The sequence below is a fragment of the Zophobas morio genome, unplaced genomic scaffold (genome assembly GCF_036711695.1).
Source record: "Zophobas morio isolate AGI-343-1 ecotype UQ-CSIRO unplaced genomic scaffold, CSIRO_AGI_Zmor_V1 ptg000021l, whole genome shotgun sequence".
NCBI classification, from domain to species: Eukaryota; Metazoa; Arthropoda; class Insecta; order Coleoptera; family Tenebrionidae; genus Zophobas; species Zophobas morio.
This window is the reverse complement of record NW_026972126.1, coordinates 3537855-3560064: the sequence shown is the minus strand read 5'-3', so window position 1 is coordinate 3560064 and position 22210 is coordinate 3537855. Positions and strand designations below refer to the sequence as shown.

Sequence of the window (22210 nt, the reverse complement as noted above, 5' to 3'; positions counted from 1 at the left end):
TTCAAGAAAGAAAATGCCGAAACGGTTATTTTCCCAAATTTTAGAAATACTGGTAATGCAAAAACTTACAAAAGGTAAGTTATATTGACATCTTTAATGCAGAGAATACCACTGAAATTAATTTGGGCTATGTAGGGAAAAATTTGTCGAGGAATGTTTCTGACATACCCACCATTACATTAAACTTTCTTGTAAAATCACTTAACGGATTACATTTTGTTTACTTTTTAAATTTTTTTAAATTTTTTTAATGCAAATATATTATGGAATTTGTCTTACTTAAAAAAAATCAATAGATATTTACTTAAGAGTATATTTTTCATGTTTCCAAGGCTCTGGTCTAGAAGTAACATTTAGAATACTACTTTTTTATTAATACAAAATATACAGATAGACGACCCACAACGAAAAAAAAAACAATTGGCTGTTGACCTTTGTAAATATCCACTATATAAATAATAACCATGGATTTTGCATTCTAAACGTGGATTTTGGTAATTTTTCAGTTAATTGATTTTAGTAAGTATTCTGTCACTTCATATTCCGACGTATCAAATCATGTTGTTTTCAAGAAGGCAAAAGAAAAATATTACATACAAGCTCACTCATAACTTCCGTTATCAACATATTTTATTTTCCTGTTTTTTTTTCATTGTGTGTCAACTTTACAAATTTACTTCAAAATAATGCGTCTAATGACTTTACAACAAAGTAATAACAACAATTAATTAAATTTTACACCATCGTTCCAGTGAAAGAAAAGTGCATTGACCTTCTCCTAATAAAATTGCTTCAGACTTTTCTAGAAGTGTTATCTCGTCCTTTAGTTTAAGGACCTGACCAACTTCCATAGATTTTTTTATTGCAGAAAATACGTAAAGAACAAAAGTAAAGAATTTCAATAATCGAAAGCAATGAAAATCCCGTAAATAATCCTAAAAGGCCTCCTAAGTTGGAAATTAAATCAGAGGTACCATACAGTTCATTTCTTTCCAGTGTTCTAATCTGTTCGTCTTTGAAATAAATATGCATCAATGACCAGGACCAGCTAAAAATTTTTGTTTTATATATATATATATATATTATATAACTATCCAAACATATTTTAATACCCTTCTAAATATCTATCGGCGCCTCCTATTGCATTCCAAAATTCTTTCACATGGAAAGTGTCTTGCGAAGTTTCTACCCGAAATTTCAAATTTGAACAGGCAGGTAGACAATCACAAAAGTCATATCCTTTTAAGTTAGCTTCCAGTTGTTCTTTTATGAAGGCACCTAATTACCAATAAAATTAAAAAATATTTACATACATCCTGAGTTTGTCCTTACTTTCAGCTTGTTGTGTACATTCGTGAAGAGGTCTACCACAAATCGCAGTTGTATTCTCGCCTATTGTAAAAATCATACAAAATATTTTTTCTTAAAATATGTAATATACTCACGGGGCATGAAATATTGAACACAGCCACATTGTTTCAAGGTATAATTAGTGCGACATTCAAGGAAACAGTTAGATTGAGTATAAATTTTAAAATATTTTAGAGAGTATTCATCTCGCATGTAGCACCTTCTTTTCTTGGCCTTAATTTTGCTGAGATTTTCAGAAGATCGGACATATTCACCTTCCACAACAGCGGACAAATATTTATTAGTGGGAACGCTAATGTAATATTGTCCAAAGAGAGGCACTTCCCAAGGGCTATGAATTAAAACCTACAAGTAGAAAATAAATATAGATATAAATAAATAATGTGCAAGGAAGAAGACATTAACATTTTATTGTTAAAATTAGCAAGCAGAACTTTCTCGAAAAGGTGAGATTACTTCCCTCGTTATTTGAAAATGTTGGTAAAACCTTCTCGGGGGCACCAAATGTATTTCTTTAAGAATGTGAAATCTTCTCGGCGGTCCCAAGTGTCTTTTTTAAAAATGTAAAACCTTCTCGGTGGCCTGACATGACATTTTTTGTAATGTGAAACCTTCTTGGGGGTCCCAACTGTATTTTTTAAAAGTGTAAAATCTTCTCGGGGGCGCCAAATGTTTTTTTAAGAACTTTCGACCTATTTTTTTATTGTGTAACCGCCTTTTCTTTACAAACAAAGCACGAACCCTGTTATAGCAGGCATGGCTCAGTGGTGGAGTTTCTGCTTCACAGACCCAGCGTCGACAAAAATTAACGACATGCAAAATGACAAAAGTATGGGTAAAAATTACGTGAGTTGATAAAATAACTTTTTACTATCACAGAAATCGTCGGTAAAGTAGAAAAATGTAATAAGTAAATATAAAATAAAATAATCCAATGGAATGGACTTGAGAATTTGCTTTTTATATTTCTTGAAATGTCAACTGTATAATACTTACTCTAAATCCCTTGAAAAAAATATTACATGTAGGATCATGCCATTTATCGTCAAACTTTAACAATATTGTCATTCCATTTTTTGGACCAGGCTTTAGCGTTCTTCTAGGATACGCGTCAATACCGATATTTTCTTTGTATCCGGTTTCCACATTGAAATAATCTGCCATTTTGTGAGGAACTTCATAGTATTTTGCGTAATTATACCTACAAATAATCATTTATAAACATATTAAAGCAGTGTTCAACTTACACGTGATCGTTAAATATGTCATCTCGGCCTAAATTATTAAACGAATAACATAATCCTCCATCTATAAAAACAGGCTTAAATAATGACTCACAACCCAGCCCATTAGTTTCATTGATATAACTACAGAGCATAAACATATCCCTTGGTTCAATTTTAGTCTAAAATATAAAACTAGTTATAACAGTACAAAACAATAATTTAGACAAATTGCGTTTTGTCTAGACAAATATAGAAATGTCTGTTGATTCTAGCCAAAAGGCGAACTACCACATGATTAAGCGCTTTGTCCATACAAATTGCGTAATGTCCATGTTAACGCAGACCAAAGATGAATTTAGTTGGTAATACGAGAGTATACTAAATATCTATATTTCATTCAGAAAAAGGGGTTTGTATAATTTCGTGTCTGTGGTGGTGAAATTTTGTTCTTCTTTTTAATCTATGTGTTTAGTGTCTTTGGTCTAACTTTAAAATCTGGTACCTGTTTCACAACTCTAGCATGAAGCGACTTCATAGTTACGTGGTTGTTAGATGCAATCATTTTATATATAATTTCCCTGACTAACGTTAAATCTACAAGATTTACTTGAGTGTTTATATTTCTAATAGTAGTGGACATATTCTCTTTACACTTCGTGTCACTTGAACATGCATTTTTTGTAAATTATATAAAGATTTTTCAGAAATTTTTAACATCTCGGCTGCCAGTTCTGTTTTTCTTTTTTTCTTACATTGCACATCATGGCTTCTGTCTAGATAATCCAATACATTTAATATAAACTGTTTTGTTTGATTATTAAATCGTTTCATAGTTAATTAACTAGAAAGTAAAAGAAGTGTAAAACAAAATTAAGTAGAGTATTAAAACATTAAATAAACCAAAGATTCTGTTTTCCAAATAATTTTGTTGACAAATTTCAAAATTTGACAAAATTTTTACGAGATACTCAAAATCTGGTAATTTTTTGTTTCGCACAAAATGCATAAGACAGAATGAGATGGTGACATAAAATTATTGTTCAAATATTTTCTCTAAAAATGATGTGACCACCTTCCTGCATGAAGGTGAAGATGAACAATGGTTACTAACGAAAGTATTAAAATTTTCCTGATATATTCATATACGAAATTAATTTTCAGGTGGTTCTGATTATGCGAGTTGCGAATGCATGCAGGAAGGACGAATTAACTAATTTGCTGTTTGAAAATATGAAAAATGAAGGACATTTTTTCTACGTTAGAAAACCGAACACAAAAACGAAAATTTCTCGTAATTTTTTCATAACTTCGGAGAACATTGAATATGTTAATTTGGTGGAAGTGTCAAAATTAATAATACAAATGCAGTAAATAATTAAATACTGTCAAAAAATTAAGTTTTCATAGTTGACTGTTATTATAATGCTAGTTATATAATGAAACATCACTATAACACTAGTTACATAATGAACATCTTTATGTACCTCATGAGTTATATAAAAGTAACTTTATTAACAAGTTGTAGATAAATAAAATTATACATCATTGGCGTAATAATATTTAGTGAAACGTGATTGAAACTTTCTTTAAACATACAATAAGCCATTCCTACTTAATTTTCACTTACTTTGTCTATGGTTTCAAAGACTTCGTTATCCAGTGTATTATTTTCAAATTCGGTAGGATATTTGACTTCGCAGAGAACACTTAGACGTTGAAACATCGTTAAACTAGAAACAAGATTATTAATTGTGAAATAAAGAGTTAAAAGAAAGAATTTTCGCTAAAGCAATTATTATAACAAAAAAATACAATAAAAATTACACAGGCCTGCGATTTTCAAATTGTCTGGAATCTATCTAGTGATTTTAATAGAGTTAGTGGTGCTAAAAAAGGGAAAAATAATAAAAAAAAAACTCCATCACATCAGGTTTTTTCAACAATTAGTATTACTTCCGAGCGTAAACTAAGGAAATATTGTAATTGAGTTCATCGGGCGACTAGCACACTTTCTCGATGTATCATGACCCCTACAGTACAAAAACATAGGTCTCCCGTTTTCGTCTCTGTGTGTCTGTCGCTTCACCATCTGTATCAACTTTTGTTAGAGAGATAATCTCCGAAATTACCAGCAGATTGTGGTCAAATTTTATATGTAAATGTAAATGATAAAAGGCTAACCAAATTTGGTCTAATCATCCCCACCGACAATGTAATGACGTCACCTTAAAATCGTACATATGGGCTTAGATTTTGTCTAGGTCAAGTGTAGTGGAAGTTAAGTCGACTCTACTTTCGTGGAGTGGAGGTTCCAAGCCTTCCATTCGAATTTACACTTGCGAAAATTTTTCCATGGCGACGAAAATTTCAAAAGTAGAGCCATGATAGTGAACTGTAATTTTTTTACTTTATTCGGGTTGTCAATAGTCGTGCGAATAAAGTGCTACTATAAACATTTTATACATTCTTTCGATTAAACTATTGTTTTAATAATAAAAATATTCAATGTATATTCAATGCATAAAATGGAAGTTTAATTAATGAGAATTGGAAAAAATCAGTTATGTTATGCTCATCCAACATTTTTTAAAAACCTTTCCTTCTAAAAAAAATGGTCGAAAGTTATTTCTGCAAAACATTCAGTTTTTTCGAAAAATTATAAAATTTGATTTAGTGAATTTTATTTTTTTATGAGAAACTCTATAACTTATAATAAAGATGTGTTTGTAATTTGAATATGGCCTACTAATAATAACCGTACTGTATTTCCAAATTTTCGGGAAAATGAAGTGAATCAATCAATAAAATAAATTGAATCATCCATTAATTTTTTAAGTTAACTAGTAGAGCAATTCTAAAAAATATTAATGTAGTGATAAATCACAAGTAAGAAACATCATAATTTGTACAATTTAGACAGGATTTATTCGGCAAAATTTCCTCATCAGTTTTCAGGGGGGTTGTAAAGGGATAAATTTTGATTAACGATTTACCTTGTTTCCGCTAGCGTTATAACGTTTGCAATGTTTCACTCCATGAGAGCATACTTAAAATATACTTAAACCACAAGTAGATTGGTAATGGTAAATATGTTATTTTAAAAAATTTAAACAACATTTAAGGCCGGTTTATGGAACGCGAATTAAATATTAAATCCTCGATTAATTTAACAGAGAATTAAAATGTATAATACGAGCCTATGATTGGTTAAAACATGCACATTGCATACGGACCTCAATTAAAAGTTAATCGCTATTAACTTTTAATTCGCTTTCCATAAACCGGATCTTACTATTATAAAATTTGAAAATGACGTCGTATGAGGATATTAGACGAATTTTGGTTAGCGTTTTTCCATCTACACGATATTCTTAATTTACATACAAAATTTGACAAACATTGGGTCCTGCAGTTTAGAAAATTATCTGCCTAATGAAAATCGACACAGAGAGGCCTACCTTTCCGTACTCTCGTCAAGAAAACATAAAAGTAGCCAGTCGCCCGATGGACTCGATTATAATACTTCCTTAATGTACGCTCGGGAAGTAAAAAATAATGAACTTTTGGTATTGCTTCAAAATAGCTATTTATATACCAAAGACGAAAAAGTGCATATTATAGACGAATCTGCAGTTTGCCGAGGTACATATTACATTTCTCCGTTGACCCTCCCGGTTCTAGCAAATTAAAAATTAACCTTTCAAGTGCAACAACTTTTTATTTCAATTATAATACTCAAAATAACAACTAATGTTGCTAAAATAATCTAACCCCCGGGACCCAGCCGATACGTAAAATTTTTCTTAGATTTTACGTATCGGTATTATATAACGTACCGAGGCGGAAAGTATTCCATTCCTGCCCGAGCTGAACTATTCTGGAGACAGGAATGGTACTTTTGCCGAGATTTGTTTTAATTGTTTTACTTTTAAAGCAGGTAGACGTGCCATCCCATTATATATCTCACAATATATAATGGGATGGCACGTCTCTAAAGAGGCGTCAGTGTCAGACCATAGATGGATCATGTATACATTAAAATGTATAAACACGGAGGCAAAGACGTACAGGAACCCTAGGCTGACGAACTGGGCTTTATACAACGAAGAACTGGACGACAGACTGGGGACCTCCGTGCAGTCTATACCAACAGAATACAGATCGACAGAAAACATAGAGAAAACCTTGAGCATTATCAACGACTATCTAATGTCAGCGTATGAGAAAAGTTGCCCCCTAAAGAAGGAAGGTCTGGGCAAAGGTACACCATGGTGGAACCGAAGGCTCAGCCTACTTCAATCGGGGCTAAGAAAACTTTTCAATAGAGCAAAAAACACTAAGAAAACTGAAGACTGGGAAGCCTATAAAGAGCACCGGAAAGAGTTTAAGAAAGAATTAAGAAAGAGGAAACGGGAAACGTGGAGATCCTTCTGCAGCGATATAACGTCGACTGCTTCGGCCGCAAGGCTGAAGAGAGTTCTCTCGAAGGACCACACACATCAACTAGGTTTCCTAAAGAAAGAAGATGGCACCTTTACAGCCACCTTAGAAGAATCCGCAGAACTTTTGCTGCAGACCATGTTTCCAGGCAGCACAAGGACTACCCCCCATTCCAAAAGGGATGTAGCCGGTACTCAACCTTCCCCGAAGGACTGGGCGCTGGCAGCAAAGGTAGTCACGGAGGCAAGACTGGAGTGGGCAGTGGACTCTTTTCCCCATACAAATCTCCAGGAGTTGACGGTATTTATCCCGCCCTCCTGCAGAGGGGAATGAGCAGACTACGCCCTATTTTGTTGCCAATGCTTCGGGCGTGTCTGGCTTTCAGCTACATACCGAATGCATGGCGAAAAGTAAAGGTTATCTTTATACCTAAGCCAGGACGACAAGATTACACCTTGGCTAAATCCTACAGACCAATTAGCTTAACATCATTCTTGCTGAGAACGCTAGAAAGACTAAGCGAAAAAGAGATTCGGGAGACTGCTTTGAGCAAGCAACCTCTACATCCGAACCAACATGCCTACATCCAAGGAAGATCCACCGATACGGCCCTACACACAGTTGTAAACCGTATAGAGTGGGCGATGGAGAACAAACTCTTCACCTTAGGAATGTTTTTGGATATTGAAGGAGCGTTTGATAAAACGACCTTCAAAAGCATAGAACTAGCCCTACGAGAGCACGACGTGGACCCCACCCTAAGTGGCCGGTATGCTGAGGAATAGGGAAGTAATGATTAATGTAGGTGGCACTGAGATCGAGGCTGTTGTAGACAGGGGATGTCCTCAGGGAGGAGTTCTCTCTCCTGTACTGTGGGATACTGTCGTTGACAGCCTGATACGACGCCTCAATGATCTTGGCTACCACACAATTGGATACGCGGACGATCTAGTCATTCTGCTAACAGGAAAAAACGCAGATACATTATGTGAGATAATGCAAGCTGCAGTAAAAATAGTCGAGGAATGGTGCAGCAGGCATACCCTCTCCGTTAATGGAGAAAAGACGAAACTAATCCTGTTCACTAGGAAAAGGAAAATTGGCACACTACAGATGCCAAAAATATTTAACACAACGCTTCAACTTTCGGAAGAAGTCAAATACCTGGGAGTTGTATTGGACTGGCGACTGAATTGGAAGAAGCATGTAGATGATAAATAAATAAATAAATAAATAAATAAATGTTTATTATCCAACAGACCGTGGCCCAATTATAGGATAATATGTACCTGACTGAATATAATTCTAAATAAAATACTATTTGACATTACAGTGGTAGTTATAGATAATTTCACATATAAATGAATAAACGATAACTCATAAATTACATAAATTAAAAAAAGAAATCTAAAGAAAAAAAAGGAATATTCAAAAGCATAATTTACTATTGGAAATTAGCCATCGACTTTAAACAAATGATACTTCTGATGCATCTTTGGCTATCGTAGAATATATCGCAGCTTTTCCCGTATTTGTTGAAGGTTGCACACATCAGATATATAGGTGATTTCTTCAATAATTTTGTTCTGGCTGTAGGCAAATAGAACGTATCTGTACTTCTGAGCTGAAGTTGTGGCACGCGAAATTTTATAACTTCCAATATTTCTGGAGTATCGATATAACCATTGACGACCTTATATAGGAATGATACAGCAAGGATATTTCTTCTTATCTCTAAAGCTGGAATACTGAATCTTTCAAGTAGCCGGTTCTCTGGAAATTTGCGTGGAGGGTATATATTGTCGCTTTTAAAGGCTAGATACTTCAGCAGCCGTCTCTGTATCTTCTCCAACGACATCTTGTGGCATTGATCTATAGGTGACCACACAGTAGAGCAATAATCGAGTAGAGATCTTGCGTAGCAAAAATACAATTTCTTAACGCATTCAGTATTAAACGATTTTGAATTACGTATAATAAATCCCGTAATTTTGGACGCCTTACCTGCAATGTATCTGTAGTGTTCAGCAAACTGTAATTTTACATCAAAAATTACACCTAGGTCTTTAATAACGACATCTCTCTTAATGCTTACATTACTTAAGAAATAATTAGTGACCACAGGATACTTTTTATTAGAATATGCTATGTATCTACATTTATCAAGCGATAGTGATAGTCTGTTATTCTCAGACCATAGCACAAATTTAGATACATCGTTCTGTAATGAGTGACTGTCATCCTGATCCTTTACCTCTCTAAATAATTTGACGTCATCAGCATAAAGCAAAATTTTGTTTTTAACAATATCCGGCAGGTCGTTCATAAAAAGAAGAAATAAAAGTGGGCCAAGGTTAGACCCTTGAGGCACGCCGGAACGAACTGGATATGAGAAAGAATTGAAACCTTCATATGAAACGTACTGTGTCCGTCCAAGGAGATAACTCTCAAATAATTTGACTAAGTTACTGTCAAACCCAAACATCTGCAATTTATACAATAAAATGTAATGATCAATTCTGTCAAACGCACGACGAAAATCAAAATATATGACATCTAATTGACCACCTTTATCTAATACACTGAGAGCATATTGAGTAAACTGAACTAGATTGGTAAGGGTAGACCGTCCTTTCACAAAGCCATGTTGACTAAGTGAAATTTTTGGCAGGACTTGGTGATATATTTTTCCGTATATAACCATCTCAAAAATCTTGGAAAAATTGCACAGAATGGAAATAGGTCTATAGTTAGACACATCAGAAATATCGCCGTCCTTGTGTACAGGGCAAATGCGCGCTTTTTTCCAAGTATATGGAAATTGTCCAGTCTGAATGCATAAATTAAACAAACGGGTAAGTGGTGTTGCAAAGAGGACTGCACAGTCTTTCACTAGAAACGCCGGGATGCCGTCGACTCCGGCTGTAAATTTACTTTTTAACTTCTTGCAAGCGGCAACAACATCTTCATTTGTTATAAGTGGCAGACTTACATTTAAAGATTGTATGTTGATCGGACTGGATGCACAAAAGGTATTATCAGAATCGGTAAATACACTAGCAAAGAAAGAAGCAAAAGCATTAAGGACTGCAGTAGGTGTACAATGGCTGGATTCATTGTAATTTACTACCCCAGGTATCCTAGACTTACCACGTTGTAGATTGACAAAGGCCCAGAATTTGGCGGGATCCTCATAAAGTAGAAAAGACACGTTCGGCTCTTTGGCAATGTCGTAGGGTGGCGGGAAGGTCGTGGGGTTTAAATCCCAAGATCGCCCGCTGGATCTACACGGCAATAGTCAGACCGATGCTGTGCTATGGAGCTTTAGTTTGGTGGCCCAGAGCCAGACAAAAAACAACAGCCCTGCAACTTGAACACGTTCAGAGAATGGCGTGTCTCAGTATTACAGGAGCAATGAGGACCACTCCCACAGCGGCTCTGGAGACTCTTCTTTGCTTAGCACCTCTTAACCTTTACATAGAGGAAGCGGCAATGACGACGTCTCTAAGACTTCACTCTCTGGGAGTATGGAACAAGCAAGGCCGCACAACGAAGCACACTCGGATCTTAACGGAGGCGTTCAACAGAATACCCTTGTTAAGGATGGGTTGTAACCGAATGGGCACAAAATTAATATATGAGAAGACATATAGAATATCAATGAATGATAATTTAGAAGGACGAGCCGACATAGATATCTATGTCGATGGTGCCAAAACAGATAGTGGTTCAGGAGCCGGCATCTACTCCGAACAACTGAACGCACAAATCAGTGTACCTCTCGGCACCCACACGTCTGTCTTACAAACAGAACTGATGGGAATAATGCTGGGAGCTAGAATCATTGCCGAACGTGAAATCGGCAACAAATCAATACGCATACTTACTGACAGCAAGTCTGCACTACTAGCCCTGGACAGCTGTATGGTTCGATCCGGGTTGGTTTGGGAGTGCAAACAAACGCTAAAGTATGTAACGCAGAGGAATAGTGTGGAACTTTGTTGGATCAAAGGACACAGTGGCAACGAAGGAAACGAGAGGGCAGATGAGATGGCGAAGCGAGCCGCGCGCATGCCCTTCTGGGAACCCGAACCGGCAATCACGCCTTCGGTCGCCCTCTCGAACGTACTCGTAAAGCAATATACCCAGAGACGCCATGAGCAGATATGGGTGAAGAGCAGCTGTCGGGATAGTAGAACTTGTATGGCGACACCAGACCGTAAGTTGACGAAATTTTATCTCTCACTTTCAATGGACAAACTGCGTAAACTGGTAGGATTCCTTACGGGACATTACCAGTTTAACAAACATCTACATACGATAGGGGTGGTAACAGACCCAATCTGTCGTGGATGCAATGAAGAAGAGGAAACAGCTGAGCACATTCTTCGTGAGTGTCCAGCCCTAGCCTCCTACAGGGAATCCATACTAGGGGACATCTGGCCTAGTATGGCAAATATCAGGGAGTTTCCACCCTCTGCATTACTCAAGTACATTCAAGCAGTTGGGTGGCTTGACGAGTAAAGGAACGGGAAAACACACTGATATGGACTTGGGGAAGGTACAATGGGCCCAAAGGCGAGGCCTAAGTGCCGGCTGGCTACGGTCAGCCCCCATAAATTAAGAATCCAGAAGCAGGTTTTTGTTCTTTTAATTTTTTTTTAATTACCCTTTTCAGATGTTTGATGTGATTGCTGTTAGTTTTTGTTACCGACAGCCGTAATTTTGAAATTTTAGAACAATATACAAATTGATCAAAAAAAGTTATTTTTTTATAAATTTCTTAAATGAATAATATTACCAATGCTGGTAACTGCAACATAAATTATTAATAAAAAACCCTACTATAAAACATAACAACAAAATTATTTATCTAATGTTATATCTAAGAGTTTGTTGTCGTTCAAGAAGTTCAAATTTAGACCGAAAGATGGCACTACTACAAATTTTAAAATTTTTGACATTCTTAAGGAAAACTTGACTCGATTAAATAACAAAAACTTGCTAATTTGCGGTAAAAAGTATATTTTAACTGGTTATTTAAGTGAAAACTGTTAAATATTTATAACATTAAAAAAACAGACACCAAAAAAAAACAAAAAAAGTTGTGAAACAAAAAAGGACCCATTTAATAAAAAGCAGTTTTTTTAAAACCTATACTCACTTGATAAACACAAGGTCTGCTAAATTTGACACTGACCCACTTTTACATAAAAAGTAAAAAACTGCGTGGATATCGCGAGGAACTTCACAAGGTTATAAAGAATATACTTTATGTAACCTATACAGTTTAATAATATGGTATATAAAAGGGACAACAAACTGTAAATAAATAACAAAATTATTCAAAGTGAATATTCACACCCAGTAAAAGTTACTAGAATTTTTATGTTGTAATAAATATTTTTGTGGTCGAGTAGCATCATAATTCATGTTTGACACAACGAAAATCATTTATAACCTGCCACATTATGGCGATTTCAGATTAGCGGTGTCATGGAAACGCAATGGTATCTACACCATAGGGATTTTTCACAAGACAATGGAATTGTTTGAAAAAACTTCATAGCAACCAATAGGAATTGTCATTTGTATTTTTAATTTTTTATTAAGGTTTTTACCTTATTTTTATAAAACTGAGACTTACAAATTAAACCCGATGGTCTATTACCGCTACTTCGCCCACAAAATGAAATATGATATTCGTTTATAATGCAGGACTTCGCTTCGCTCATGCGCTCAACTTTCATTCGTGCTAGAATCCTTTGCATTATAAACTCATATCATAACCTACTATTATTTTTATACCATAATTAAGCACATTGTAATAATAACATTTAAGACGTTTTTAATCTACCTAAGTATTCATTTTAAACCAAACGGCACCGCCTCTCTTCCGTTGTACACCGACCGTTCTCGATGTAATGTGGAAAGTGTCATAAATGGTTCTTGAGTGGAGCTCTTTAGCCGTCATTTGTTTAAATGCTGCTTCCTGTTATTCTGTCTCCATGACCTAGGAGTTTTTGGTTTGTCTTTTTGAATTTTTTAGACGTTAGAAAGTTAGAATACATGTTAGTTATCGTATTATTGCTTTAAGAATTTGAAATAAACTAACTTCAATTGATTACTATCACAGTTATTTATATTTGGATCTAATTTCACGTTTGAAGTATTGTATTTGGAGAAAAGTGACTTTTCGTGCCTCGCACACCCGGCTGTCAACCCTGCAGATTCATCACTTTCAAATAAAGTCTCAATTTGGCTTTTAATAAAACACTACACTCCTACTATTTATATTTGCGTTGACAAATTGAAAACGATTTTGTTTTGACAGAGTCGAAAAAAACAACTTAAACTTTGTAGAAAGTATAACTGAAATTCCTATAAAATACCTGCTCACTTTGTTTTGCTCACTGATTTGCCATCCTTTACCCGATAAAAGATATCGCTATAATTGAACACCCTTGTGTCATATTTTGCTTCTGGACAAATGGTAACAGCAGGGAACGGAATTTTATACAGCGGTGTATCTTCGGTCGCAAAACTGACAACCACTGGACTATTCTCATACTTATTCAGAATTTCGGAAATCATATACATACAACCACCTAATGAAAATATCAAAGCCAAACTCCAAATAATCCTTAAATGTACGATAATTCACATAAAAAATAGTTGAAATAAACAGTCACTCACTTTTCAGCTGTTGAACGTTTTTCAGCAACGTACCGGAATCCCTGGAGACCTGTTACTTCCGCATATTCTCTTAAATATTTTCTCAGACTATGCCAGTATCCTTCTTCACTCTTTATATATGGTTCAGCAATTTCTTTATTTGCTCTTTCATTCATTTCGTAAACAGTCATTCTTGAGAAACACCGGCTTACTAAATTCATTTAGGAATGTGTAGGTTAAATTTGGTGTCACTAATAAGAAGTACAGTTCAAAGACAAGGCCATCGTATGCCGCTCTTTGTGAAGTTGGTGGGATTTTATCCGGTTGTTACGTCGATGTGGCATCAAGCTGTTTATTTGAGCTAAGCTAAGATAGCAGTCGGAATGGAACTGTTGATCTATTATTTTAAAATATTTATCGGTAAAATGCGAAGTGGGGTAGGTTATGTCAAGCGTTTATCTTGGGGCCACGGCGCTTTTAGGCTTTATCTCAGACCTGCAGCATATTCCTAATTTTTACTTTCTGAGTGTAAGCTAAGGAAGTACCGAGAGATCGAAAAAGAAATTAGTCAAAATTGGTCATGCACGAAAAGCCGTTTGTCTTAGTTTAAAATAATTTCTTATTAAAGGTCACGCAATTTGCAAATTACTTTTGAGATGACGCAATCAATTTTTTGGGGTTGATAAACATGTTGATTAAAAGAATACTGAAATAACTTCACAACATCAAGATTTCAAAGTACATATTCAGTTATTGCAATTCTTGATTTAATCAATAAAATAAATTGACTCAGTCATTAATTTTTTTTCAGACACCCCGTATAAGCAAATCTAATAAAAAATATAAATAAAAAATTTTAATGCAGTGATAACTAAAATATGAATGGAATGATAAATGACAAGTACAGACATCATATTTTGTATATGTTAGATAAGATTTTTTTTTCACTACTAGCCTCAGAAGACTTCATTATATATCGTGTTTGATGCTTGAGAAATTACTGTTCTCCACCTTACCCAATAATGGATTTTTCTCTCCTACTAGTAGATAATGAAAATAATTGACAGTATTGCCATGGTTACCTTAGAATGTCGTAGTTGAGGTGTTTACTTGACATTAAGCTGCCACATTTTATACATTGTTTATTAATGACAGATGATGTAGAACTGGGAAGCTGAAATTTCTTGCGAAATCTTAAATTTGCCGCCTGGACCACACTCCAGCAAGAATGCCACCAGAGCAATCATGAAAAATCTATTGCAGTTATTCTTACGAGCACGTGACATTTTTAACCTCTAATTTGTGTAATCTGTTAAGAAGTAGTATTTTTATAATAAATAATGAAAATGTTAATGTAGAAATAATATTGTGTTATTCGAAAGACAAATGTTTATTAAAAAATTGAGAATAATAAGTATTAACAACAAAGTAACTAAAGATTAACACCTCAACTATAATTATTTGAAATAATAGTTAATTGTGCAGTTGTGGCACGTCATATTGATTCCCGATGTATTGCGATTGGAGGTAAAGTTCTCCACCGGTATAGTTATTTCACTGTTTGTAGCAGCATGTGTGGAAGTAGATGGCATTTCACTACACACTTCTTCACTCCTCTCACATAAAATATTGGAAGAGCTAGGAGCAGGTAGGTTAATGTGATGAGGTGTTCCCTGAATTATATTTGCAATTCTTCTTTTGTCAGTGAGAGACTCCTCAACATACCCTTCAGCAACCATTGAACTTTTCCAGCCCCCATGGCGTTTGAGTGATAATATGTCCCCAACCATATCAGCCAAAATAGTCGCTGATGTTCGCCTCAATGTATGGCCAGTAAATTTGTCGACATTTGGCAGTTGTAGGTATTGAGCTATTTTATAAGGTGTCTTGCTTATCGTATTATGTCCCATGTTTTGTCTAGTCGGTTTTCCACCTCTAAACCCAATGAAAAGCCTTGCCATATCAGGAGACGGCCTTTTTGTCAAGTATTTTTTAACCACATCAATCCAGGTGGGCTCCATAATGACAAATTTTCGAGAAGATTTTGTTTTTGTTTGAGGGATATTTATGACTATCATATCCTCTCGTGTATCTACATCTGTCATTTTCATGTTGCAGAGCTCATCTGTCCGACAAGCTCCTGCAATTCCTATAATGAGAATAACCTGGAAGCAAATGTAATTTGGCGTTTTTTAAAATCTCATTGTCAATTAACAGAATTACCTTAGACGAAAGAAAAATTTCATCAGGTGCTTCTAAAATAAATTTTGTGATTTGATGCTTCTCAAAAACAGCCGCCTTTTTGGGTGTGTAGGAATCATTTTTGCGTTTGAGAAAAGCAATTACTTTATAATATTTTGAAATATCCACATTTTCTTTTAATTTAAGAGTTTGTTTTAACATAGAAAATGTGGCCCATAGACTGGAAGCTTTTTTGTTTTTAGCTTTTTCTTCCATATAAACAAGAAGGACATTTTCTGACACTTTGGCCACTTTTTTAATTTTGCACCAATCTTTGAATTGTGCGTAAACTTTTAAGTAGAACTCTTTTGATTTTTGTGGCAGTAATTGATCACACTGCACGTTACTTGCTTCTTTTCGGATTTCTGGCGGGGTGCACACACTAGTATCTTCGTCGCTAGTCGACATTTTGCTCTTTATTAAGATTTTTGGTTTAATGTCATTTTTATTCATTTGTTTTCACAGGCTATTTGATTTTCATGGATATCTTAAATTCGTTCCGACTTTTATACATTGTCATTAAAGAAAAGTTAAACAAATGTGCTAGTAGTGAAAAAAATAATATATAAACCACGGGAGAGAACCATTTTATAGCCTCGCTTTCATTATTACCCTCGACGCTACGCGTCTCGGGTATAATTCAGCTCGGCTATAAAAATTGTTTTCTCTCCCTTGGTATATAATTACTATTTTAGCAAAATTTCATTAATTTTTTTGAATTTGAGAAGATAAACTCGTTGAAATCAAACTAGTTTCTACGTGACATTCTTTCGATGCATAAACATAAATAAACACTTGATCGTCAGATTGCTATTCCTAAGTGTTGAAAGACAAGTGTTATTAGAGATGGGTTACTTTAAGTTCAACAAAACACAGGATTAAAATTGTTATTTAAACCACAATCGAACAAAATGTTCTGAATATTAAGAAGATAAGACAGATAATTGCCGGAAGTACTGAAACAATTGTTGTCAAATTTTGTATTTATTTTAGAAATATAAGGTAGATGTAGATGGTAAAACGCTAACCAAACTTTGCCTAGTAAGAATTAGTTTTAATTGACGTTCACTTTTAAGCAGCAGTAAATTCTGTTTCTCACAAAGGCATTTAGTAAAAACGCGTCTTAACTAGGGAAAAAGCGTTTTAACTGAAAACGGGTTTTAACTGTAACGTATCCATCATTTTAGAAAAATTATAAAATTTATTTTTGCGAATTTTATTTTTTCATGAGAACCTCTAAAAGTTGAAATGAACATGTGTAAATATGCAAGGTTACAGTACATGTAAAGAAGCATGCTATGCGTATTTTAAATGAGTTTTTATTTCACAAAATTTTATGATGATGTCATCAACATTTTTGCAAGGACACCTATACAAACTTGGATTGATGCAGTGTAAAATACTAATAATAACAATATTGTATTCCCAAATTTTTGGAAAAATGAAATGAGCCATTCTTGATTTGGTCGTTAAAATAAATTTATTAATTCGTAATTTTTTTGGCCACTTGCATAAGCAAATCTAAAAAAATTAACGCAACGATAAGTCACAAGTATAGAGTGATAATAATTTGTAAAATTTGTGGAGGATTTATTCACCAAAATTTTGAGATGATGTCATGAATTTTTTATGAGAGGATAATTTAATACATTTTGATTAGCGATAACCGTAAAACGTTTGCAAGGTCTCAAAGCATTCGGTTTTGCAGTTCCTGATTTTTTCAAGAAAATAAATTGCCTTATTCATTAATTTTTTTGAGTCATCCTGTGTAATCAAATCTAAAAAAATATGAATGCAATGATAAATCACAAGTGTAAACTCATTTTCCACATTTTAGATAGGATTTATTCGATAAAATTTTGAAATGACGTCTTAAATGTTTTAGAGAAGGTAAGCAAATATATTTTGATTAAAAATTTATCATGCTTATAATAACTGTAAACCATCTTCAATATTTAAAATCATTCGGTTTTGCAGATTCGGAAATAAATTGCAAAATATTGTTATGTAATTTTGTTTTTTTTCAAAAAATCGATCCTTCGGATTTCGGAAAATAATTCAGCTCGGGTCAGAAAGGTATCGTCTGTCCCTTGGTAAATAATTACTGTTAATTGTATACACAAATTTAAAGATGTTGAAAAGGCATTGATTCGAATATTATCTTTATAATAAAATCATGAACAGATATACGCTGACAGACAACTGAATGATGTATGATGTACATACACTCATACACAGACAGACTGACTGCGGATCAATAATTTTTGTTCTACAAGCTCTTAAATACGAGAAAACATACGTTAGTATGACCCCATTATAATAGCCTTTCCCTAGATAATTAAAAATCAAAAAGGTATTACATACATATTAATTAGCTATTAATTTTAAACACAACGAGCCAATTTCAAGTTGGATTTGCGATATCACAAGTCCGTGTTACCATAGAAGAATCGATGACAGTAGTAGCGATAGCGAATCGCAGTCGCGAATTGTAACAAGTGTCACCGCATCTTGCATGGCTACTGGACTTATAGAATATCGCAAAACCAACTTGAAAGCAGCCCGTTACTTAATCAGAAAAGTACAAGCAATAATAGGTAATTAAAATGAATTTTATAACCGCTAAATTAACTAGTAATTACAAAAATAATATCTAATTATTATAAGTGCTTTGGGAATATTTACATCATTCCACTCACACGAAATTGATATAAATGTTAAATTAGTGTTTATTCATTCTAGACCCTGGTGAATAAGGTTATACTGTATTCAATATAAAAAACATTCAAGGTTTCACTTTGGAGGAATTTGTGCGTAAACTAATGCTTACTTTCATTTACATATTTATGACATGCAAGATCTTGTTTTTCTTCGAAACGATTTGATGTGTGTAAGAATCCTTACATCGGTTGCGTAAAAAAAAACCTGGTTAAGAGTATTACAGCCACTAAAGTTTGTTTTTTTCCGTATTTCGTTTCCAAAATGAATGCCAACTGTTTGTTACATCGACTGTTGTGATTAATAACCTTTAAACTGAGTTTGATATCGAAATGTCAACTGTCTCTGACACGATAACAAACGCCACTACAAAGCGAAAAAAAAAATTATTACATTTATGACTCATTTTAATATCAGGGATTTAATTTTGGAGACCGATAATTATTTTTTTGCGCTGCCATAGTTGTAATTGACATTTTACGTTGACACGTAGCGTGTCGCAATGGCAATGAAAAAGGATCTAGTGCTGCAAAATACAAACGAGGAATTTAAGCTTTGAAAAAATAAATTGATTATCACAAAGTAATTACTACTAATTGATAATCATGTATCTAAAGTTATTATAACAAAAAGTGGCTCGAAATTTTTAAAAAGCGCAATTTAAGTTGTAATCTTAAATAGGGGAATTTGTTGATCAAAATTTAGATTTGTAGTAATTTGACAGTTGACAATATTCGGTGGTTTGGTTTATGTTGTTGACAACTATTATGTTATTACTGTTTGTTAGTAGTTCTGGTTAATTAAAAAAACCGTTTAAACTTGACGTTATTCGCAACCTCACGCTGAATCATAATCACAAGATTCTCTCTGATCTGGAGCCGCAAATAAAAATGTGTCCACTGGTAAGTATTTCAGACTTCTTGGGCTTGTGTCATTCTGCCGCTTTAAAAACGCTGTTAATTTAGAAAATTTCGAATGATTTATGTTATGTTTGATACCAAGAGGATTTTTCAGAACTGAATATATTGTCCACAGTGTGGAGGCTTTCATAATTTCCGATTTAATTTGGAAATAAACCACGAGCGTCGTTTCAGAAAATTCGCGTATTTTATTTTCTTCGCACCGCTTGATGAATTTTTGATATTCGGCTTCATATGGACCTGCGGATTTTGCAGGCAACAAATTTGCAGTTGCTTTATCTGCAATTTTCTGAATACGTGCACGATTTTCCATTTCAACTTTGAAATTCAAAATCTAGCCCGGACAAATTGACAGATTGGTATTTGACGTATTTGGTAATAAATTCAATACCAACATAATTTCGGTTCAGTAATATTTATTCTTTTAGCGATTGAAAAATGTTATTTTTTCAAAAAGGCAGCGCAAAAAATATTGTATGATACTCGTGTGAAAACTCCATTGCATTACTCACTTACATACAGCGCTCGACTGCGTCTCGCGCCGTATTCCCGTTCGTAATGCAATGGACCGTTTTCAACACTTGTAACATAAATAACTATTATTGCGCCCTATTACTTCAAAACTATGCATTTTTGGGCATATGTTAATACCTTTCCGTCTCATTTTAACCTGCAGAAGACGCTTCCAAAATTTTCGAATACATCACGAAACACCCTGTACAGTCCGTCTGTTTTAATTTTTCCATGATATCGTAAAAACTCATTCTCTCTTTTTTTCACTACTGATACTTTGCGTTATGCTGTGAGAAACAAAAACAACAAAGCGCTATCTCATTTTAACTTAAGCGGATGTGCGACAGGGATCACATAGCTCCTCCTGTCGGAGTGAAACCCGAAATTTGACAGCGGTTTTCAAATAGTTATGAATTGTTGCAGGCTTTATAATAATTTCTTCTGCTTTGTACGAACGTTCCGGTAGATCTTTAAAACCGTCTCTAAAATGCTAGGCAATACGTACCATTTCAACCGCAATGACAGAAAGTGAGACAAAAGTAGTAACGTTTGAGAAGTATTATTTGTTGCGGTTTTACAAGACTATGGAATTCTTAAAACAGACGCACTATATGCCGCTTTATTTCATTTACAAAAAATTGGTCGAAAGTTGTTACCACAGAACTTCCCTCGTTCCTGAAATACAATGAAACATATCCAGCATTTTCGAGTTGAGTTTTTTCTTTACACAATCCTGTGATGACGCCATCAACATTTTTGCAAGGACATGTATATCAACATTGGTGCAACGTAATACTAAAAATAATAGTATTGTATTCCCAAAATTTTCTGGGAAAATGGAGTAGCCTGATTTAATCAATAAAATAAATTGACTCATTCATTAATTTTTTGAGCCACCTGTATAACCAAATCTAAAAAATATGAATGCAACGATAATTCACAGCTCATCATATTTAGCACATTTTGGGTTGAATTTATTCGGCAAAAGTTTGAGATGACTTCAATAATTCTTGATTTCTTCAATAAAATAAATTGACTGATTCATTAAATTTTTTGAGTAAGCCTGCATAAGCAAATCTAAAAAATATAAACGCAATGATAAATTGCAAGTAGAGACTCATCATAGTTTGTACATTTTAGACAGGATATATTGGGCAAAATTTTGAGGTGACCTCATAATTTTTTGGGGGTTGATAAAAAGATACATCTTGATCAAAAATTTACCATGCTTATGATAATTTTGAAACATCTCCAAAATTTCAAAGCATTCGGTTTTTTAGTTCCTGATTAAATCAATAAAATAAATTCACGCATTCATTAATTTTTTTGAGTCACCGTGTATATGCAAATCAAAAAAATATGAATGGAATGATAAATTACAAGTACAGACTCATCATATTTTGTACAATTTAGATAGGATTTGTTCAGCCAAGTTTAGGGGTGATGTCATCAATTTTTTGGAGGGGATAAGTAAATATATTTTCATTAAAAATTTATCATGCTTATCATAACCTTAAATCATCTGCAAGATTTCAAAGCATTCGGTTTTGAAGACTCCAAATTAAATGGCAAAATCTTGTTTGATAATTTTGATTTTTTTTTTCAAAAATTTGGAGGTCTTGGGTAAAAACTCAATTCGCAGTCATAAACTACATGTGTAGGAATATGTGATTTTATACAAATTAAAACCCATTTACTATGTACAATTTTGAAGCGTCGTCATCACATTATTGATGAGGATGATTAGACAACTTTTGGTTAGCGTTTTACCATCTATATGAAATTTTTAACATAAATACAAAATTTGACAACAATCGGCTCAGTACTTTCGAAGATTATCTGTCTAATAAAAATCCGGGACGGCAGACAAACGGACAGACACACGGATAGACAAACGGACAGACAGACGGACAGCAGACAGACAGACAGACGGACAGACAGACGGAAACGGGAGACCTATTTCTTCGTACTCTAGGGGTCATGAAAGCTCGAGAAAACGTAAAAGTAGAGAGTCGGCCGACGGACTCGATTACAATACTTCCTTCGCTTACGCTCGGGAAGTAAAAATCATGAGAATGTTACTTGAAGAATTTAAAAAATGAAAAA

General features: G+C 34.2%; 1 protein-coding gene across 1 annotated transcript; it reads right to left on the bottom strand.

Annotated features, from left to right (window-relative positions):
- Positions 1-744: 744 nt before the first annotated feature.
- On the bottom strand, positions 745-14059 carry LOC135133267 (pickpocket protein 28-like). Its single transcript, XM_064061604.1, has 9 exons — positions 13734-14059; positions 13438-13680; positions 4225-4327; positions 2619-2776; positions 2368-2572; positions 1446-1716; positions 1333-1392; positions 1113-1278; positions 745-1048 (listed from the first exon to the last, which is right to left on the bottom strand). Exons 1-9 carry the CDS (start codon positions 13931-13933, stop codon positions 829-831), a joined length of 1626 nt encoding a protein of 541 aa, XP_063917674.1. The 5' UTR covers positions 13934-14059; the 3' UTR covers positions 745-828.
- Between the last annotated feature and the right edge of the window lie 8151 nt (positions 14060-22210).